General features: G+C 37.1%; 3 protein-coding genes and 1 pseudogene across 3 annotated transcripts; 1 reads left to right on the top strand and 3 right to left on the bottom strand.

The window, feature by feature from the left end:
* Positions 415-1,103, top strand: LOC109125866 (annotated as a pseudogene).
* On the bottom strand, positions 2,470-5,138 carry LOC104707448 (putative cysteine-rich receptor-like protein kinase 35). Its single transcript, XM_010423800.1, has 7 exons — positions 4,280-5,138; positions 4,056-4,184; positions 3,862-3,983; positions 3,516-3,726; positions 3,197-3,434; positions 2,956-3,109; positions 2,470-2,877 (listed from the first exon to the last, which is right to left on the bottom strand). The coding sequence occupies exons 1-7, from the start codon at positions 5,094-5,096 to the stop codon at positions 2,578-2,580; spliced, it is 1,971 nt and encodes a 656-aa protein (XP_010422102.1). The 5' UTR covers positions 5,097-5,138; the 3' UTR covers positions 2,470-2,577.
* On the bottom strand, positions 6,877-7,850 carry LOC104707447 (putative cysteine-rich receptor-like protein kinase 34). The gene has a single exon (XM_019228534.1). It carries the CDS (start codon positions 7,791-7,793, stop codon positions 6,987-6,989), a length of 807 nt encoding a protein of 268 aa, XP_019084079.1. The 5' UTR covers positions 7,794-7,850; the 3' UTR covers positions 6,877-6,986.
* On the bottom strand, positions 12,399-13,731 carry LOC104709656. Its single transcript, XM_010426229.1, has 2 exons — positions 13,081-13,731; positions 12,399-12,446 (listed from the first exon to the last, which is right to left on the bottom strand). The coding sequence occupies exons 1-2, from the start codon at positions 13,729-13,731 to the stop codon at positions 12,399-12,401; spliced, it is 699 nt and encodes a 232-aa protein (XP_010424531.1).

Raw genomic sequence — 19,360 nt, 5'->3', positions numbered from 1 at the left:
TTTTTTTTTTTTTTTTTTGACAATCAGTTCCTATATGGTTTAGAAATTTGTTTTCATTGTTTTTTCTTTAGATGATACGAGTCTATGTCATATTCTTACTAATGGTATAGTTTTTTTTTTTGCTAAGATACTAATGGTATAGTTATAGTACATGAATGTTAATGCAGACATTGCAATGAAAGCGTACATCTATATTGGGCTGATACGGTACAAGTTCATCGAAGTGAACTAAACTTCTAAAAACATTTTCCCTATTAATATATAGGGGATATATTTTTCGGATAGATCGCTTTAATCATAAAGATAAAAAGATCAGTTATGCTGCCTGACTGGAGGAGAAAGAGACTTGGAAGGAGTATTACTTTATAACTTTTCCAAATCTTAGATTCAACTTTTTCTTCTTCATTCTTGAACATGGAATCTGAGGGAATGTCACTATCGTTGATCCACGAGCATATTATGATGCCTTTGAATGATCTGCGGAAAGGTGATTGCTGTGGACGCTTTGGATTTAACAGTGGTGGCTAATACTGCCAAAGCTGCGACTTCTTTGTTCACAGGAAATGTGTTGACGAGTCCTCTAAATATATTGTACATCCATCTCACGCTCTTCACACTCTTAAGCTTCAAAGTAAACCACACCATTTATGTAATGTATGTTACAGGAGCATCGTGAATCTATTCTATCGTTGTGAGATCTGTGACTTCGATGTAGATCTATACTGTGCCAAGTACCCACCACCAGAGGTTATTGATATTTCGGGCACGCATCGCCACAAGCTCACCCTATTCAAGAAGCGGACCAAGTTCAACTGTGATGTTTCCTTACAAATGCCATGAATGTGATCTAGCATTCCCTGTGGATTGCGTATGGAATCCGTCGGAGGCAAAACACCCCTCAGAGGTAAACCACACTTACCACCACTTACACCCTCTTAAGCTACACATAGGTCAACCACCAGACTACTCGGATGGTAAATGTCGTCTTTGCGCAAGATAGATTAATGATAGATTGTTTTATCATTGTTCTTCTTGTAACTTCAGCTTGGATATCAGATGTGTTTTTAACCCACCACTGCAATCTATTATGGATTTGAAAGTTCATGCTCACCAACTCACTCTTCTCCCAAGACTAGACTCTTTTACATGTAATGCTTGCGGGCTGAAGGGAGATCGAAGCCCTTACATATGTTTTCAATGTGGTTTCATGGTCCACCAAGATTGTCGTTCCCTTATACGCCTCATAAACATCAATCGGCATGATCTCCGTGTTTCTCGCACTTCTGTTCTTGGTGTTGTGAACTCTGTATGTGGAGTTTGTCGTCAGAAGGTGGATTGGACTTGGGGCGGGTACTCTTGTCATAGGTGTCCTCAATATGTCGTTCATTCGAAATGTGCTACCAGAAAGGACGTGTGAAACGGGAAAGAACTCGAAGGAGTTCCTGAAGAGACAGAAGATATAGAGCCATATATGGTAATAGATGACAACACAATACAACATTTCAGCCACAAAGAGCATTACCTAAGATTTCACGTTAATGGTCTTCTCTGCGAGGAAAGCAAGCAGTGCAGAGCTTGCACCCATCCCATTTGTCTGCAAGCCTTCTATGGTTGTATCGATTGTGATTTCACCCTTCACCAAACCTGCGCTGAATCTCCTAAAAAGAAATGGCATGTGCTGCATAATGAACGTCTTACTTTATTTACAAGAAAGGCCAAATTCTTTTGGTGTGAAGCTTGTAACAGAATGTCCAATGGTTACATGTATGGATGTACCAGTGTGGAGATATGAAGTTAGATGTTCTGTGTGGTTCAATTTCAGAGCCTTTTGTCCATCCAAGCCATCCCCATCATCCTTTACATTACATTCCACCTGTGGAAAAAAAACTATGCAATGGTTGCAACAGTTGGGCATTTATAGTTCTTACGTGCTTTGAAAATGGTTGCGGATTTGTCTTAGGCTTCGATTGCGCCACTTTACCACTTCTGGTAAAGCATAGAGTAGAAGATCATCCTCTCTCACTATGCTATGGCGAAAAGGCAAGTGGCAAATACTGGTGTGACATTTGAGAGAAAGAAACGAACCCAAAAACATGGTTCTACACATGTAAAGATCACCAAGCTAGTTTGCATACGAAGTGCGTGCTGGGAGACTTTTCAGGGCTCATGCCAAGAAGCACCATAAACTATTACGACATATCATATGAGGTAGTGCTCAGTAATAGCCTATCTCGTCCATTTTGTATGGTGTGTGAGTTGCGTTGCATGTTCCCAATCTTCTTGAAGATGCTTGGAACCACAGATCTATACATTTGCTCTTTAGACTGCGTAGATCTGTGCAGGTTTCAGAAGAAGTTAATGAGCATAGTGAAGATGTAGATTGTTAAAACCCAAAAATGAATATATATTCGTTAAAAAATTTATTTCCACTATTAGTTGCTTTCTTTTAATAGAGTCATTTGGTTTCGTTAGAGTCATTTAGTTCATTTAGTCATAAAATAGAGAACTAATAAAGCAAGAGAAGATGTTGATATTTTCATTACAGTTCCAGTACATATTATTTTTGAAAACCATTGGTTAACGAGGCTCTAAATCTGTGATGGATACATCATTGATAGAACCGGGAGTAGACATGCTTGTGGTTTGTTCACTCCTGTTTGAGAGGCAAAAGCCGGGTGCTCGAGGCACAAGTAAAGTGGCTGTGTTACTAGTGAGCATCATGATTATTCCTGGCAACGTTGGTCGATCAGCGGGATCTTCTTGAACACATAAAAGTGCCATATGGATGCATCTAGTAGCCTCAATACAATTATAGCTTTCTCCTATGGCTGGATCCACCAGTTCTAAATGTGACCCGTTTCTCCAAAGCCTCCAAGCCTAAAACAAGTGATAAATTCAAATAATATATTTTGGCTTATTTATATACACTCATGTGGCTGAAAAGATTATACTCACATGTGTGACCAAATTGCCACCAGAATCATCAATGTGGCAGAAGCTGCGGATCATTTTGCCACTTATAATCTCCAGGATCAATATTCCAAAGCTATAGACATCAGATTTCATGGAGAAATAACCGTGCATTGCATACTCTGGTGACATGTAACCACTGCAAAATAAAGAAACACTCTTTAGCTAGCCTACTTGAATTATTCAACAGTTTTTTTTTCTAGTTATTTTTTGATAGAGATTTTACTAAGTTCCAACGATTCTTCTTGTGCTGGCTTGACTCTGATCAACTCCAAATATCCTTGCCATACCAAAATCTGCGATTTTGGGATTCATATCGGCATCTAAGAGAATGTTACTCGCTTTGAGATCACGGTGTATGATTGTAAGCCGTGAATCTTGATGAAGATATAGAATTCCCCGAGCAATGCCTCCAATAATGTTGTACCGTCTTGTCCAGTCTAGTTTTCCTTGCTTTTCAAGATCTATAAATTGCATAGATAGAAATCATTAGCTACAGAAAGACTACTCGAAACTTGCAAATATCAATTTAGCTCATATCATACCGAACAAGAAATAGTCGAGGCTTTTGTTTGGTACAAACTCGTAGACGAGAATCTTTTCGTCTCCTTCCAAACAAAATCCAAGAAGCCTAACCAGATTCCTATGCTGAAGCTTCGTTACAAGAACAGCCTCGTTCTTGAACTCTTGTGCGCCTTGTCCTGATGTTTTTGACAGTCTCTTTACCGCTACTTCAGTTCCATCCAAAAGTGTTCCCTAAAACAATTAAGATGAATCAAACATCATATCCGCTTTACTTTAACAATGTATTTGTTCAACTTCATACAGAGTAGTTGCAAACCAGAGAAAATAAAAACTTATTTTTTTGAATAAAAAGTAAAAACTTATTACCTTGTAAACTTTACCAAATCCACCTTGTCCGATCATATTACTTTCCACAAAGTTATCAGTTGCATCTTGAATTGTCTTAAAACTGAATTGCATTGAGTGTGTGCTGGTGATCTGGTCACCAGCTGCATAAAGAAAGTGAAATCATCAAATTTTCTTCCACAATTTGTAGCTAAAAAAAAGGAAGAGTAACCAACCTTGAACTTCAACTGTTTGGTATGATTTTTTTCTCCTGCAAACTGCAAATCCCACAAGAAGCAGTACCAAGATTACAACCGTAGAGATAGTAACTGCCACAATAATCCCCGTCGAATTTTTCTTTTTGTCTGAAACCATCAACAATCATTGCAAACATGTGACTTAGTTTCAGTTTTCAATAGATTCTTTACTAAGAATTATTATAGTACAAAGGCGATATTACCTTTTCCAGTTGTATTTGTGCGACCGCTTACCGGTGGCTGAGGTAAAACCGGCGGTGACAATGTAACATTTTCAAAAGCACCAGCAAAAGGATACAAATCCCACCGGATAAAGCAAAATGGTCTTACAAAAGCACCACCCTTATTACCGCGACAACATTTCTTGTAATCAACAACAGTTTTCTTCAGACAATACTCACAATCCCCTGAAGAAACGTCTGGCGTACATTGCACCATTGCGTATATGGTTTGGAAAGTTGTCAATGAAGCAACGTCAGATGCATAGTACTTATGCCCAAATGATGATGATTCATGAGTGATCGAAGAAGCTGCTGTTATCGTACGGGACATTAACTCTTCCCAGACTCTATCAAATAGTGTCAAATCAACATCGATAGGTGCAGGATTGGACACCGATTTAGAGGGTTCCATAATGAGTGATCCTGATCCAGAGAAGGAAATGTTGGAATAACGTACCATACAACAATCTGGCCATACATAACCAACTGTTTGGTTAGGACAGCTTCGTAACAAGCCGTCTGATGAGCCTTTGATACATTTTGAACAAGCCTCTGGCTCAGTTCCAGGGATACACATGCCAATGATGAAGAGTTGGTTAGGATTCTGGCCGATGGAGGTGTTATAGAAGCCGTTGTGAGTTGTGACATTAGAAGCAATATTTGAGAGAACTCGACGACGGTTTAGGTCAAAAGTACTATTGGGTTCAAAGTATCCATTGAAGCAAGTTTGTGCAGAAAGGGTGTCTAAGTTTATGAGGAAAAACAAGAATATTGGTAAAAATAGAGTCTTGAGCTTCATTCTTTCAAGATCAGATGATAGAATCAAGAATGTCTTTTTTTTTTTTTTTTTTTTTTTTTNTCAAGAAGTTAAATTAAGCTTTCAAAAGTTAAGAAGTTATATTAAGTTAAATCAATAATTAAGAATGCCTTTTTTTCTTTCAAAATTTCGAATTTTCAAGTCCATTGAATTTTTCATGTTCAATGAAATACCGTGTGTATTGAATTTTCCAAATCCTAAAAGACGCCAAAGACAGACTTTACTCTGAATGATGGACCCATACACTCTCAATGGATCTCATCAAGAACTTGAAAGAGATGGTTGAGGAAAAGTAAGCAAAATCAGATTGTGAAACGACGTATCGTTTGAAAATACAAAACAAGACAAAAACCAAAAAAAAAAAACAGAGGAAAAGACTTAGACTCGTTAGCAGAGTAAACAATATTAAGTTTGGCATCAATGGTAAACAAACAAACTTTTGAACCCTAAGCATACGTTTACTTAGTTTTCAGTTCATACAAAATAACCTCAAATTGATTTCAAATATAGCGAAAAGCAACCTTAAATCGCACAGTTCTCTTCTCTATAAATAGGCCTGGGCATAAAAACCGTACCCGAATACCCAACCCAGAACCCGACCCAAAAAAGCAGGTTCGGGTTGGGTACGGGTTTGCCTATAAAACCCTATTGGGTTCTATTTTCTAATATCCGTGGGTTCGGGTTAGGGTCAGGTAATATTTGGTACCCGTTTGGGTACCCATTAAATCCGAACATATAAACATATTTATAATATTTATCATTAATATAATGCAATTATCCCAAAATTATGATTATAATTTTGAATATTTTATTTAGTTTTATACCTAAATATCAAAAATAATCAAAATATCTAAAATATTTTGTTATGTAAGTCAAAATTTAACTAAATTAATTTAAATTTAATTGCATTTATTTCGGGTACCCGGTAGTTCGGGTACTAATCGGGTTCTAAAATTTGTAACCCAAACCGACCCGAACCCGATAGTACCCAAACCGAACCGAACCCATATATCTAAAAATACCCAATGAGTTCTATTTTTCTAAACCCGTTTACCCGAACCCGAATGGGTAATACCCGAACCCGAACGGGTTACCCGAATGCCCAGCCCTATCTATAAAGTGTCAAATTATCTCTAATATTATTTTAAACTTTCAAAAATTTTAATTCATTATGTCAAAGTACTCCCTTTGTTCCAAAATATAAGAGTTTTTGGCTAAAAAACACAAAGATTAAAAACAAGAAATATTGTATTATTTAACAAAGATCAACAAATTGAAAAAAATACTACAAAATTTAAATAATTAAAGGTATTAAATGAATATAAAAAGTAAATAGAAACTTAAAAACATCTTATAAAAAATAACAAACAAAAAAAACTAAAAGATCTTATATATTGGAACAGAGGGAGTATAATTAAACGGTTCAATTAGAAAATCGTATTAAACATGTATATATTTTTATATTTTGATGTTTATTAAGATAATCTTATATTTAGATTTTGATTTAATTTGATATTATTTAACCAATATAGGACACTGAACACATAGTTGTTGCTTTATTAATTAAGTAATACATGTTTATTTTAAAATTTGAATCACAACAAATGCAGAAAATTCAGATTATTATTGAAGTTTCTAAATTGAATCCAAAGCTTCATCAATCTTTTATTTTTCAAATTTAATTTACTTCGAAAAATGAATTTTAATAAAATGAGTTTGATCGTTAGATCAAAACACAAAACATGATCTAATACCATGTAAATGGATAGTATTGTATTATTGAGTGGAAAGGGTACAACATATAATCATTTAACATAATTGAAAAGATTACACAGAATAATATAATTAATATATACTAGAGTGATTGAATAATCATAGGTGATATGATGATATACTTTCTTTAATAGATGGTGACGAAGGCGGTGGCGATGTAACATTTTCAAAAGCTCCAGCAAAAGGATACAAATCCCACCGGATAAAGCAAAATGGTCTTACAAAAGCACCACCCTTGTTACCACGACAACATTTCTTATAATCAACAACAGTTTTCTTCAGACAAAACTCACAATCCCCTGAAGAAACGTCTGGTGTACATTGTACCATCGCGTATATGGTTTGGAAAGTTGTCAATGAAGCAACCTCAGCTGCATAGTACATATGCTTAAATGATGATGATTTATGAGTGCTCGAAGCTGCAGTTATCGTACGAGACATTAACTCTTCCCAGATTCTATCAAACAATTTCAAATCAACACCGATAGGTGCGGGATCAGACACTGGTTGAGACGGTTCCATAATGAGCGATCCAGAGAAGGAAATGTTGGAATAACGTACCATACAACAATCTGGCCACACATAACCAACTGTTTGGTTAGGACAACTTCGTAACAAGCCGTCTGTTGAACCTTTGATGCAATCTGAACAAGTCTCTGGTTTAGTTCCAGGGATACACATGCCAATAATCAAGAGTTGATTAGGATTTTGGCTGATGGAGGTGCTGTAGAAGCCGTTGTGAGCTGTGACCTTAGAAGCAAGAGTAGAGAGAATTAGACGACGGTTTATGTCAAAAGTACTATTGGGCTTAAAGTATCCATTGAAACACGTTTGTGCAGAAACAGAATCTAAGGTTATGAGGCAAAACAAGAAAATTTGTAAAAGTAAAGTGTTGATCAGCTCCATTCTCTCAAGGTTAGAAGCTAGAAGCTAAGCATCAAATACCGTGTATATCCTCTTTGAAGAAAATATGAAATTTTATTGACAGTTTCGTTGAATTTTCCATACACCCAAACGTGACAAGAACAGTTTGAAAGAGATGGTTGGGAAAAATTAAGCAAGTTGAATGTGAAATGGTCTGAAAAATCCGTGTTATGTTACTATCGTCTCTACAAAATCAAACAAATTAAAATTTTGGAGTTAACAATATCTAAAATTTGGATTCAATAGCAGCCGCAAATGCAGAAAAATAGTTTCTCTGGACATATGTCACATATATATAAGTTATAACTAAAAGTATTAAATTTACATTATAAAAATATACTATAGAACAGTTTTATATTATAGATTTCTAATTGAACCAGTTTGATTTGATATGTCCAATATTATTAGGGTTAAACAAAAGAAAGAATTACTCAGATATACTTCAAAAATTTGTTTAATCCTGATATTTTTTTTTTTAAATTACTTATATGTTTAGTGTTTTGGGTGTAATTAAAATTTACCCTTTGGGTTTATTTTTTTTTCGATTTTGATTAAAAAAATAAAAAATACACATCATCAAATTAAAATACACATCATTTTCCATAATCCACGTCACTAGACAGTTTTTTTCCAGAATCGACAATTTATTTTTCTTGTTTATATCAAAAGAGAGGGAAACTGAAAGGGTTACTGTTCACAACTCGAGAAAAAATAACTCTCTCTCTCGTCGCCGAACCCTAATTCCGCCGGCGATACTCTGTCTTTCTCTACTTTCTCGTCGTCATCTCTTGCCATCCTTGCTCGATATCCTCTTTCACTCTCTTCGTCGTCGTTGTCGTGTTCGTTTCCGTCTAAGCTGCCCTCGTTTTCAAGTTCCGTATGTGACGGCTGAGTTATAGCATTTACGGAAAAACGAAAGGTCTCGTTGATTCATATGACGACTGAGTTATAATGCTTTGAGGCTGAGTTATCACAAGAAATAATCTGAAAGCAAACGGCTCATTTATATGACTTGACGGCTGAGTTATTGTATTTACGCGAAAAAAAAAGGTCTCGTCGATTCATATGATGGCTGAGTTATAATGCTTTGGGGCTGAGTTATCACAAGAACAATGTGGAAGGAAAGACGTTTCGTATTTCCGGAGAAAATGATGACATGGAATGCTGACATGGATGATGCGTTCGATGTGGCAAGTCAGCCACCAAACAAACATGTAAATCAGCCCAATTAAATCAACCGTCGAACAAATTATAACTCAGCCGCAACATGAATACTATTACAGTAATTAAAAAGCAAAAACATGGTTGCCAAATTGAAACAACCCGACCTTTTTTTTTAATAAATAATAAATAATAATAATAATAATAGTAATAATAATAATAAATACGATGCGTCTGTATTTTATAGGTTTTAACCATAGTTTTTAGGTTTGTTTTGAGTCTTTTATCCGGTCAACGTGTGCTTTTAGAGTATTTTTAGTCTTTTGTGATTTTGTACAGGTTCTAGGTTACTTTGGATGAAACTGAGTGTTTTGGGAATGAAGACAAGCATCTGAAGCCAATTTGGTGAAGACTGATCGAAATAGCAAGCAGATGAAGAAAACACAGATAAAGCATCTAGGATCGGCTGATCCGCATTTGGGATCGACCAGTCCCGTACCCGAGTCAAGTTTTCCTTTTTCGTTTTAAACCGACTTTTAGGATCTCTAATCCTTCTTGACACTTTGGAGAAGATTTCTAAACCCTATTTTCTATTCTTTTGCAATTCAATTATGCTTTCTTCATCTTTAATTTGCTGTTTCTGTTTTTCCATGTCTGACTAGTTTCTTAATTGGGTTTAGGGTTTCAGAAGGGTTTCTATGATTAATTGATGCTAGGTTTGTTAGATTTGGGATTGATCTTATTATTCTTCATCTATTGTTGTTCTTAATGCTTAAGCTAGATTGATCACCAAGATTAAGATCTTAGGTTTAATTCATCGTGGCACCAAAAGTGTTGTTGAGTTACTGGAAAAGAACATAGTTGATCAAAGTGGACCTTAGCCAACAGAAGTTGAAGTTGAGGCACCTTGTGAACTAATCAAACCTGAACCTATTAATGCTTGCTTGATTTGCTGGATTCAAACGGAAGTTTAGGATTTAGTAAATTCATTGCTTAGATAGTTATCGCTGCGGAAGTAGGATAACTTTACAAACGTGATTTGAGTTCAAGAATTGTGTTTAATGCATCCCTATCTAATCATCTAAATTCGTGATCATAATCCCTAATGATTCCCTGCACCCAATGTTATCTCTTTTGATTTAAAAAACTTTTTTTATTTACTGCTTTGTTAGTGACTTTCAAACACAAACTTCTTTTGACTTAGCTATATTTGATCTTGATAATTTCATAGTGCAATTGCTTGGTCTATGTGGATTCGATCCTGAAGTGTTACAACGATACCACTAGATCGTGGTGGAGTACACATTGGGTTTTAATTGACGTTTGATCAAAATATTTTACAACTAGTGGTCCCATACCCACTAGCCACTTAACCATATTCACACAATAGTGGATAACATAAACCATAACATTAAACCAATAATATCCAATAATTAATTAACCAATATAAGTATAGCAAATATCCAATAACCAAACAGCAGGAAACATACAACCAGCAACCTAACAATGTTCTAATGACCCAACTCTAGCAACCTAGCAATGCCAGACAACAACCAATCGAGTCCCTAGAACATCCTCCTCTTCATTTCATTGCCTTGATTCCACGATCACAATTTGCCTTTACCTCCACCACAAACACAAATTGAGATGCATGAGTATTTGATAAACACTCAGTGAGGTAATCATCCCATCTACTGGGCTATACACACAAGCAATTGAGACATTCTAACCATCAAACAACAATCACTAAACAAACCAGGGACTGCATCGACCGACACCAAACATGCATCGACCGACATGAGCTTGTATCGATCAATGCAAGACTATCCTGTATCGACCAACCCACTGTATTGACCGACGCATGCTCGACATTGCATGAAATCCCTAATTGCGTCGACCGACACCTCCACATGGCATCGACTGACGCGCCTTGGTCAAACGCACCGTCCTCGCAATGCATCGACCAACGCACAAAATGCATCGACCGACACACGTGCCGAACATCGTTTTCCCCGAAGCTTCTCGCTGGATCTCCGTTCTTACAACCATCAAACTCGATCCCTAGCCACAAGAAAGTTTCCCAAAGCCTTAAACAACGTTCTAACAAGCCATAAAACACATAAACAAGCAGATCAGAGAAATCTCATGCTTAGAGAAGCCATGGTCCTGCACTTACCTTTACCAAGATGATTCTGAACCTCAAACAAGCAAAATAATGCTCCTAGGAAGCTCCTACAAAGATCCCAGCTACAAATCTTTACAGGAACAGCCTCAAACTCCCAAAATCCTCAAGAACACCCACAAACACTTTTTCTCCCTTTCTTTTCTCTCAATAGCGGCCAAAAATGACTAATGAGGCAAAAGCTCGAGTTAAGGGTTTTTCCCTAACCCAAAATGCAACGCTTAAATTAAAACTCGTCCAAGAAAACCAGCTATGCATCAACGAATGCACATGTTGCATCGACGGATGCACATAGTGCATCGACGGATGCATCCCCTAAACCGGGATTTTGGTTCGCGGATGTTACAATTCTCCCTCACCAACATAGATTCGTCCTCAATCTCGAACAACCATCAGCCAAGGGCTCCCGTGCAACCATCTCCACGGCCTGCACTCCTCCGACCGATCTACGAAGGTCACCTCTAGGCGATAGACTCACGTTCCAAGCATTATTTGCTCTCGACTTTTGGACTTTCCATTACTCATAGGCCTTAAGCTTGAGTTTTATTGGCCCCTCATCAGTCCCTAAGCCTGCATGCCATAATGTTAGCTCCTCATCGGGCCTAAGCCCGCATGCCAAAAATATATAGGGAAGTCCAATATTTGTCTCTCGGGTTACCACCCTACAGCGCGCCCGAGCAAATAATTCTGAACACGTCTGAGTCCTATCCCTAGCCATGAACCCTTCCCGTGGCTCGCATAAAACAACACAATGTCCTACCAACCACATATCCCCTCATTATACATGCCACACGGGTCGCCACAAAGGCCAAACAAATGTCCTAAACTAGACCGCCACCAAGGCCAAACAAATGTCCTAAACATGACCGCCACCAAGGCCAAACAAATGTCCTAAACAGGACCGCCACCAAGGCCAAACAAATGTCCTCAACAGGACTGTCACAAATACCACTTGTCCCAAAGGACCGTCACAAAGACCACTTGTCTCGAAGGACCATCACGAAGACCATCCATCCTTTAGGACCGTCACGAAGACCACTCATCCCAAAGGATCGCCTTAACAGGCCACAGGTCTCGAAGGACCGTCACGAAGACCACACATCTCAAACGACCGCCTAAATAGGCACATTGGCTAAACATCCCGCCACAAAGGCCACACAAATGGCTAAACAGCCCACCACAAAGGCCACACAATTGGCTGAACAGCTCGCCACAAAGGCCACAAAATGTGTCAAAAGACCGTCTCACATGGCACAATGACTCAAAATTCCGCCACGAAGGCCACACAAGCCCTACCAAGGCTCATAATCACGAAAATGGACAATTCTAACTCACATAAAACTTTCCATTTTAGAACTTTCTACTTTTGGAAACTTTCCTCTTTTAGAAACACCTATTTTAGGAAACTTTCCCCCTTTAACCACACCTCACGGAAATTTCGTACTCCGAACACCACCTCATCTTGTTGCTTAGTCGCACAACCAACCACCCCTAAGCGACCAAGTAAACAAGAAAGATGGGCTAGAATACTCCATTCCCGCTCTAGCCACGGACTACACCTGGGACCAGGCTAGACAAGTTCAAGTTGCGACCTGCTTCTCAAACCTCTTCTTGAACCTTGCCTTCATCCTCGCCTCTGACTCCCAAGTCTGCTCCTCAACACCATCACAGTCCCAAAGGACTCTCATCAAAGGAATCTTTTTCCTCTGAAGTTCCTTGATCCTCCTCTCAAGAACCCTCACTGGTCTCGCCTCCAAAGTCATATTAGGCTGAAGATCCTCAGGAATCTTAGCCAGCAACTGGTCATCTTCCCGGACACACTTCTGCAACATAGACACATGGAAAACTTGTGGAACGTACGCATAACCTCAGAAAACTCCAGCCTATATGCTACCGGTCCCACCCGCTCAACCACTCTGAATGGACCCATAATTGTGCCTGAAGCTTCAGCTCATAATTGATGAGTTTTTCATGAATGGCGGGCATGGAGGGAGGAGTATCACGTCCCTCGATCTGATCAATAAGAGGCTTATAATCCTCCAGAAGACCACCGAGCAGGTACTCGATCTGTTCTTCATGTTCATACGACTTGCCAAGGGTAACAAGTTGATCAAAATGAACAACCAAACCCTGAATGTATTCATCAACAATGTGGGAACCTTTTCGCCATTTCTTGATCTGTTCCTGAAGTTGTTTGATGTGTCGCCACGTTGGCTTAGCATACGTAGAGGAAAGAAGGCTCGAGATCTCTGCCGACGTGGAAGCCTTGGAGAGCATGGGTTGGATCTCGATCGAGATCGCACCGAGAAGGCTAGCAACAATGAGTTGATCTTGCCTTTTCAAAAGGTTATACTCTGGATTTGGAATAGTGGTCTCACCCTGGTGTACAATAGCGTCTGGTGCAACCGTGGTTCCATCAAGATACCCCGCAAGACCATAGCCAGCAAGCAAGGCACGAACTTGAAGGTTGCACATTAAGTAATTTGAAGCAATGAGCTTGGTAATGTTGGACATATTGATGTTATGAAGCTGGGATGCGGAAGCAGGATTGATAACATCTGATGGAGAAGCCGCCATGGTGAACTAGAGAGCGAGGGAGCAAAAGAGAGAAAGAAGGAAGAGAAGCGACGGAGAGGAGAAAAAAATATTTAAGGTCTAGGCTGTTACTGCTCTGATACCATGTAAGGAAAGCTTGTTTTATACATATGACAGTGTTACAATATATATACAGGGATCAGTAATAGGGTTTAGCAGTCACTAATTACAACATTAGGCCTTAATATATATCTCTCTTCTATAAGAAACTTCTAACTTACTCCACAGCACAACGCCACAGGCATTAACATTTCACGAGTATATTCTTTTACTAGAAGTAGACACGCGCGATGCAAGAGATAACTTTATAATAATTTTAACATATTTTAAATTTAATAAAATATTGAAAATTTTATATTTTGTGTTTCGATAAATTATCTTATGTTTTTTATTTGTTTTATTTTTAAATAAGTATTCTCATTCACTTAAAATGAATGACTATTGATTAGTTAAGCACTAAACTGAATTTTTTTGTGTAATATGAAAGGTTACTTTAAAATATTTAGTTTGTATAAACATTTTTTACATTGGGAAAAAGAACATTGATTACGTATAAAATAAAGTGCGGCTGAGCATGGATATTATGTGTTAGTTTGTCTGCTTTTATCATAATCTATAAAACATCAATATCTTCTAAAACCAGACACCTCCATAAAGGGCGAGACAGTATTGATATACAAAATAGGCATTTGAAACAACATTTACCAACATTTACAAGTGAGAATGTGTTATGTGCCTAAGACTTTCTTCATCTAAATTTTTCTAATGAATAACCACATTTCACATGTTCACTTCTATATATGCTCCAAAATTTTGACTCAACTTATTTATTTCAAAACCTACAAATGTCATATGAAGAAAAAAGTTAAATATTAGTATGAGAGGTTTAACAGTTTTTTTTTTGTCAAACATCATGGGACTTATGGTTACATTTCAAAATATACTATAGGTTTTGTCTTTGATTTTTTTGTAAAACACAAATTGTATTGCAGTTAATACATTAAAGTGTATTCATATGATGAAAGATTTGTTTTTCAATTTTTTCAAACTTCATGGGAGTTACATTTGAAAGAATTAATATGCAATAAATTATGTTAATGATTACTATTAAAGAAAAATAAAATATTGTATTGTTTTATATCTTTAAATTATTTTAGAATAAATTGATTTGATATTTTGGCACAAAAACTGTGGAAAAAATATTATGATTTTTTTGTCAACAAATAATAAATATAATATTATAATATTTTTATAGCTTGAGATTAGTAAAGAATTTAATAACCATCACATTATAATGTTCCAAAATTATGTTATTAATATTTAAATCTTTAATTATTGGAAATTTCTTTTTTTCCAAAATTATAAAATAAATATTTAATTCTTGCTTATTTGAGAAATTATAATGTTATGGTAATTATATAAAATATTGATAAATGATATCTTTATATAATTACAAAAAGGACATTACATATATAAATGTCAGTATATTTTTTAGTATAAAAATATCATTTAATTTAGTAAATATGAAAAATAATATATGTAATTTGAGAAAAATGAATTAAAAGAATTTAATAATTAAGGAGTGAAGACAGGTTTCAAAAATATAAGCTATGATTTATCTCTTGTCCCAAACCTCTCCATTTAAACTCAGTTCATCGGAACAAAACCGGCTTGGGTTCCGTGTTCTGCTATTAACTTGTGGTATCGCACCTGTGAACTAGGCTGGAATGTATTTCTTTGAAGATAAAGAAACAGAAGACTATACGCCACTCCATGGCTTACACCACTAGTGAAGTTTAAATGGCTATGTTACATTTTGAAGTTTCTGGGAACTGAACAACGAGACTCAGTTCGCTTTTTCCTTCGACAGCCAATCCGATATTTTCATCTTGCAACTAATACGGGTATATGCTGAGGCTGTCATTAAAACATCTTCCTCAGAAAACCCTGATCGGCTAGTATATGCTCTAGTATTATTGATTATCACCAAAGAGGAAATAATCGAGACTCTTGTTGGCAACAAACTCAATCTTTTCTTCTCCTTGCAGAGAGAACCCGAGAAGCCTAACGGGATTCCTATGCTGAAGCTTTGATACAAGAAGCACCTCGTTCTTGAACTCCAGTACTTCACCTTGATCTGAAGTTATTGATAGACTTTTGACTGCAACTTCAGTTTCATTTGAGAATGTCTTCTGCATATTACAACTAAATCTAACTGATATGATCATGAGACCATCCAAGAAGATTCGTGAGCTTTTTTCAACACGAACAAAGTTGAAGATCAATTCTTCCAGCCTAACAACCATTTGCGATACATTCCATTTGCCAAAGGAGGTTAATCTAGTTGTTCACTTGAAGAGTTTTAGGTCCAACTGTTTTAAGAGCTTCCAGAATTATGTATGGCAACCATGTGTTGTTTCTACTAAGCCAAAAGTGAAGAAATGGTACAGCCCATGTTGTTTCTCATCAGCAAAATTGGACCAAGGAGTGAAAGAGAGAGAAGTTCAAGGATGCACTTATTGGGCTAATTCAAGAGATTATGGGCAAGGAGAGCATAGGAAATTCTATTGGGGATGTTTTCTACCAAATCCAGTCCATTTTGATCCTAATTCAAGTCCAAGAAAACCCAAAATAATCAATTTATTTGTGGTCAAAGAGGGGTGACGAAAATAGAGTTCAACTCACCTTGGGAAGGACACCTTGGAAAGGCAAACTTTAAGAGTTGGGTCTTCATTCAACTATCTATCTTTATTATGTTTTAGTTTCAAGAATAATCAACACTTGGCTTTGTTACCAAGTTTTTTATCCTTATATAAACTCATGTAATCTCATTTGAGAATAATCAATCAATTTCCTTTTCATTTTATGTGTCTATCTCTTTGTTCTTTATCTAGAACATTTTCTTGTTTCTTGGTTTGTAATATCCAAGCAACAGCCTCCTCTTGCTGGACTAATGTATCATTTCTAGCAGCGGTTGGAGTTGGGAATATCAGCAGCCTTCCGCAACTGTTGTGCGACCCCTCAATCTATTAAATCTCCCTCGTTGCACCTTGCACCTTGGCGAGTTTCTATCCTTTCTAGTCCGACTGAGTGATCCTCGAATTTGGGCATATCAAGTGGTATCAAAGTCACTTAACCGGTATTTGTCTGTTCATCTTCTCATCTATCTATTTTTTTTTTCATCTTCTATCTTTTTCTTTCTTTCATCTTCTATCTATTCATTTTCTTTCAAAAAAAAAAGGAAACAAAAAGAAAATAAAAAAAACAAAAAAAAAGAGGAAAACAAAAAAAAAAAAGAGAAAAAAGAACGCAAAAAAAAATGTATAATTATTGTCGAGATTGTGGGTTCATCGAAGACGGAGTGCTTGGGATTCCAAATCTACAATTTCAAGCACTTATGGGAGAGATTCGGAGGTCGTGGAGGGTTGAGATGAATGTCATCTACAAGAGGTTGGATGAAGTTGAAGTAGAGGCACAACCGAGACGACCACAAATGTTGCATCATAGAAGAGAAAGAGATCAACCTAAAGTAGCAAGGGCTGATGATTATTACAGTAGTCAATCCTCAAGAGGGAGCCACTTGAGACCAAGAAGTACTAGAGAAGCAAGAGGAAGAGTGGATGATAACCTAGGTATTTTGAAGTTGAAGATTCCTACCTTTCAAGGAAAGAACGACCCAGACGCATATCTAGAGTGGGAGAAAAAGATTGAGTCGGTTTTCAGTTGTCAAAACTACTGTGAGATGAAGAAGGTATGAGTTGCAGCCACTGGATTTTGTGATTATGCTATTACTTGGTGGGATCAGTTGGTGGTAAGCAGGAAGAAAAATGGAGAATACCCCATTGAAACTTGGGCAGAAATGAGGTATATTTTGAGGAAACGATTTGTTCCCCATTATCACCATCGTGGTTCAAATCATATTCTAAGGAGAACTTCTAGACCAACTGATGGAGCGTCTACTGTCATGCCAAGTTACCAATGAGAAAGGATGTCTCTTGTTTCAAAGGAAGAGGAAGCTGCTTTTGTTTCGTTACCATCACCAAAGAAGCATAAGGAGTTGCTAGTTCAGGATAATATGTTGAAAATAACAAATTCACCGAGTGAGAAAACGGAAGCCGAGGAACCAAAGCAGAAAGAGATCAGAAAAGATCAGAGTGAGGAAGCTGCGAAGGAAGGCAAGATCATAAACAAACTTGGCAATATGGATGATTCACCTAATGCACCAACAAAGAGAGAAAAGTCAACGGTACACTTCTGGTCAAGTAAGACGGAGCAAGTGTTGGATCTTGAAGGAAAAAAGAAAGGTTTCACGGAAAGGAGTGCATTTCTGCTTCATGGTATGCAATATGGACTCATATATTTTTTCAAAGAGAAGCCACCAGAATCACTTCAACACTCTCCAACCCATGGCCTTACAGTTTTGAGGATGAAATTTTTTCAAGAGGAGGGGTATGATATGATCATGAGACCATCCAAGAAGATTTTTAAGCCTTGTTCAACACAAAAAAAGTTGAAGATCAATTCTTCCAGCCAAACAACCATTTGCGATACATTCCATTTGCCAAAGGAGGTTAATCTAGTTGTTCAAGTCCAACTGGTTTAACAGCCCAGAATTATGTATGGCAACCAGGTGTTGTTTCTACTAAGCCAAAAGTGAAGAAATGGTACAGCCCATGTTGTTTCTCATCAGCAAAATTGGACCAAGTAGTGAAAGAGAGAGAAGTTCAAGGATGCACTTATTGGGCTAATTCAAGAGATTATGGGCAAGCAGAGCATAGAAAATTCTATTGGGGATGTTGTCTACCAAGTCCAGTCCATTTTGAGCCTAATTCAAGTCCAAGAAAGCCCAAAATAATCATTTTATTTTGTGGTCAAAGAGGGGTGACGAATATAGAGTTCAACTCACCTTGAGAAGGACACCTTGAAAAGGCAAACTTCAAGAGTTGGATCTTCATTCAACTATCTATCTTTATTATGTTTTAGTTTCAAGAATAATCAATACTTGCTTTGTTACCAAGTTTCTTATCTCTATATAAACTCATGTAATCTCATTTGAATATAATCAATCAATTTCCTTTTCATTTTATGAGTCTATTTCTTTGTTCTTTGTCTAGAACATTTTCTTGTTTCTTGGTGTGTAATATCCAAGCAACAGTTTCCTCTTGCTGGACTAATGTGTCATATCTAACAGCAATTGGAGTTGGGAATATCAGCAGCCTTCCGCAACTGCTGTGTGACCCCTCAATCCATTAAATCTTCCTCGTTGCACCTTGCACCTTGGCGAGTTTCTATCATTTCTAGTCCGGTTCAGTGATCCTCCAATTTGGGAGTATCACTAACGAATCATCTCACTATCTCAATATCTTCAAACATAACACAGAAACAATTACTTAAGTAGTTGAGGAACAAATGTCTTGTAAACTTCGCTGAAACCCCTTGACCAATCTTGTTACTCGCCAAAAAGTTACTTGTTGCAGCTTCAATGTCTTTAATATAAAATTGAAGATATCCGGCAGTTGTAACATCATCCACACTTGCACGATAAAAATGTAGGTGGTTTTGTGGTCAAGTCGGTGAAATTCCGAATTCATTCGTACATCATCTGAGGGGG

Source organism: Camelina sativa, chromosome 8 (genome assembly GCF_000633955.1).
Source record: "Camelina sativa cultivar DH55 chromosome 8, Cs, whole genome shotgun sequence".
Taxonomy (NCBI): domain Eukaryota; kingdom Viridiplantae; phylum Streptophyta; class Magnoliopsida; order Brassicales; family Brassicaceae; genus Camelina; species Camelina sativa.
This window is presented reverse-complemented; position numbering and strand designations above follow the sequence as displayed.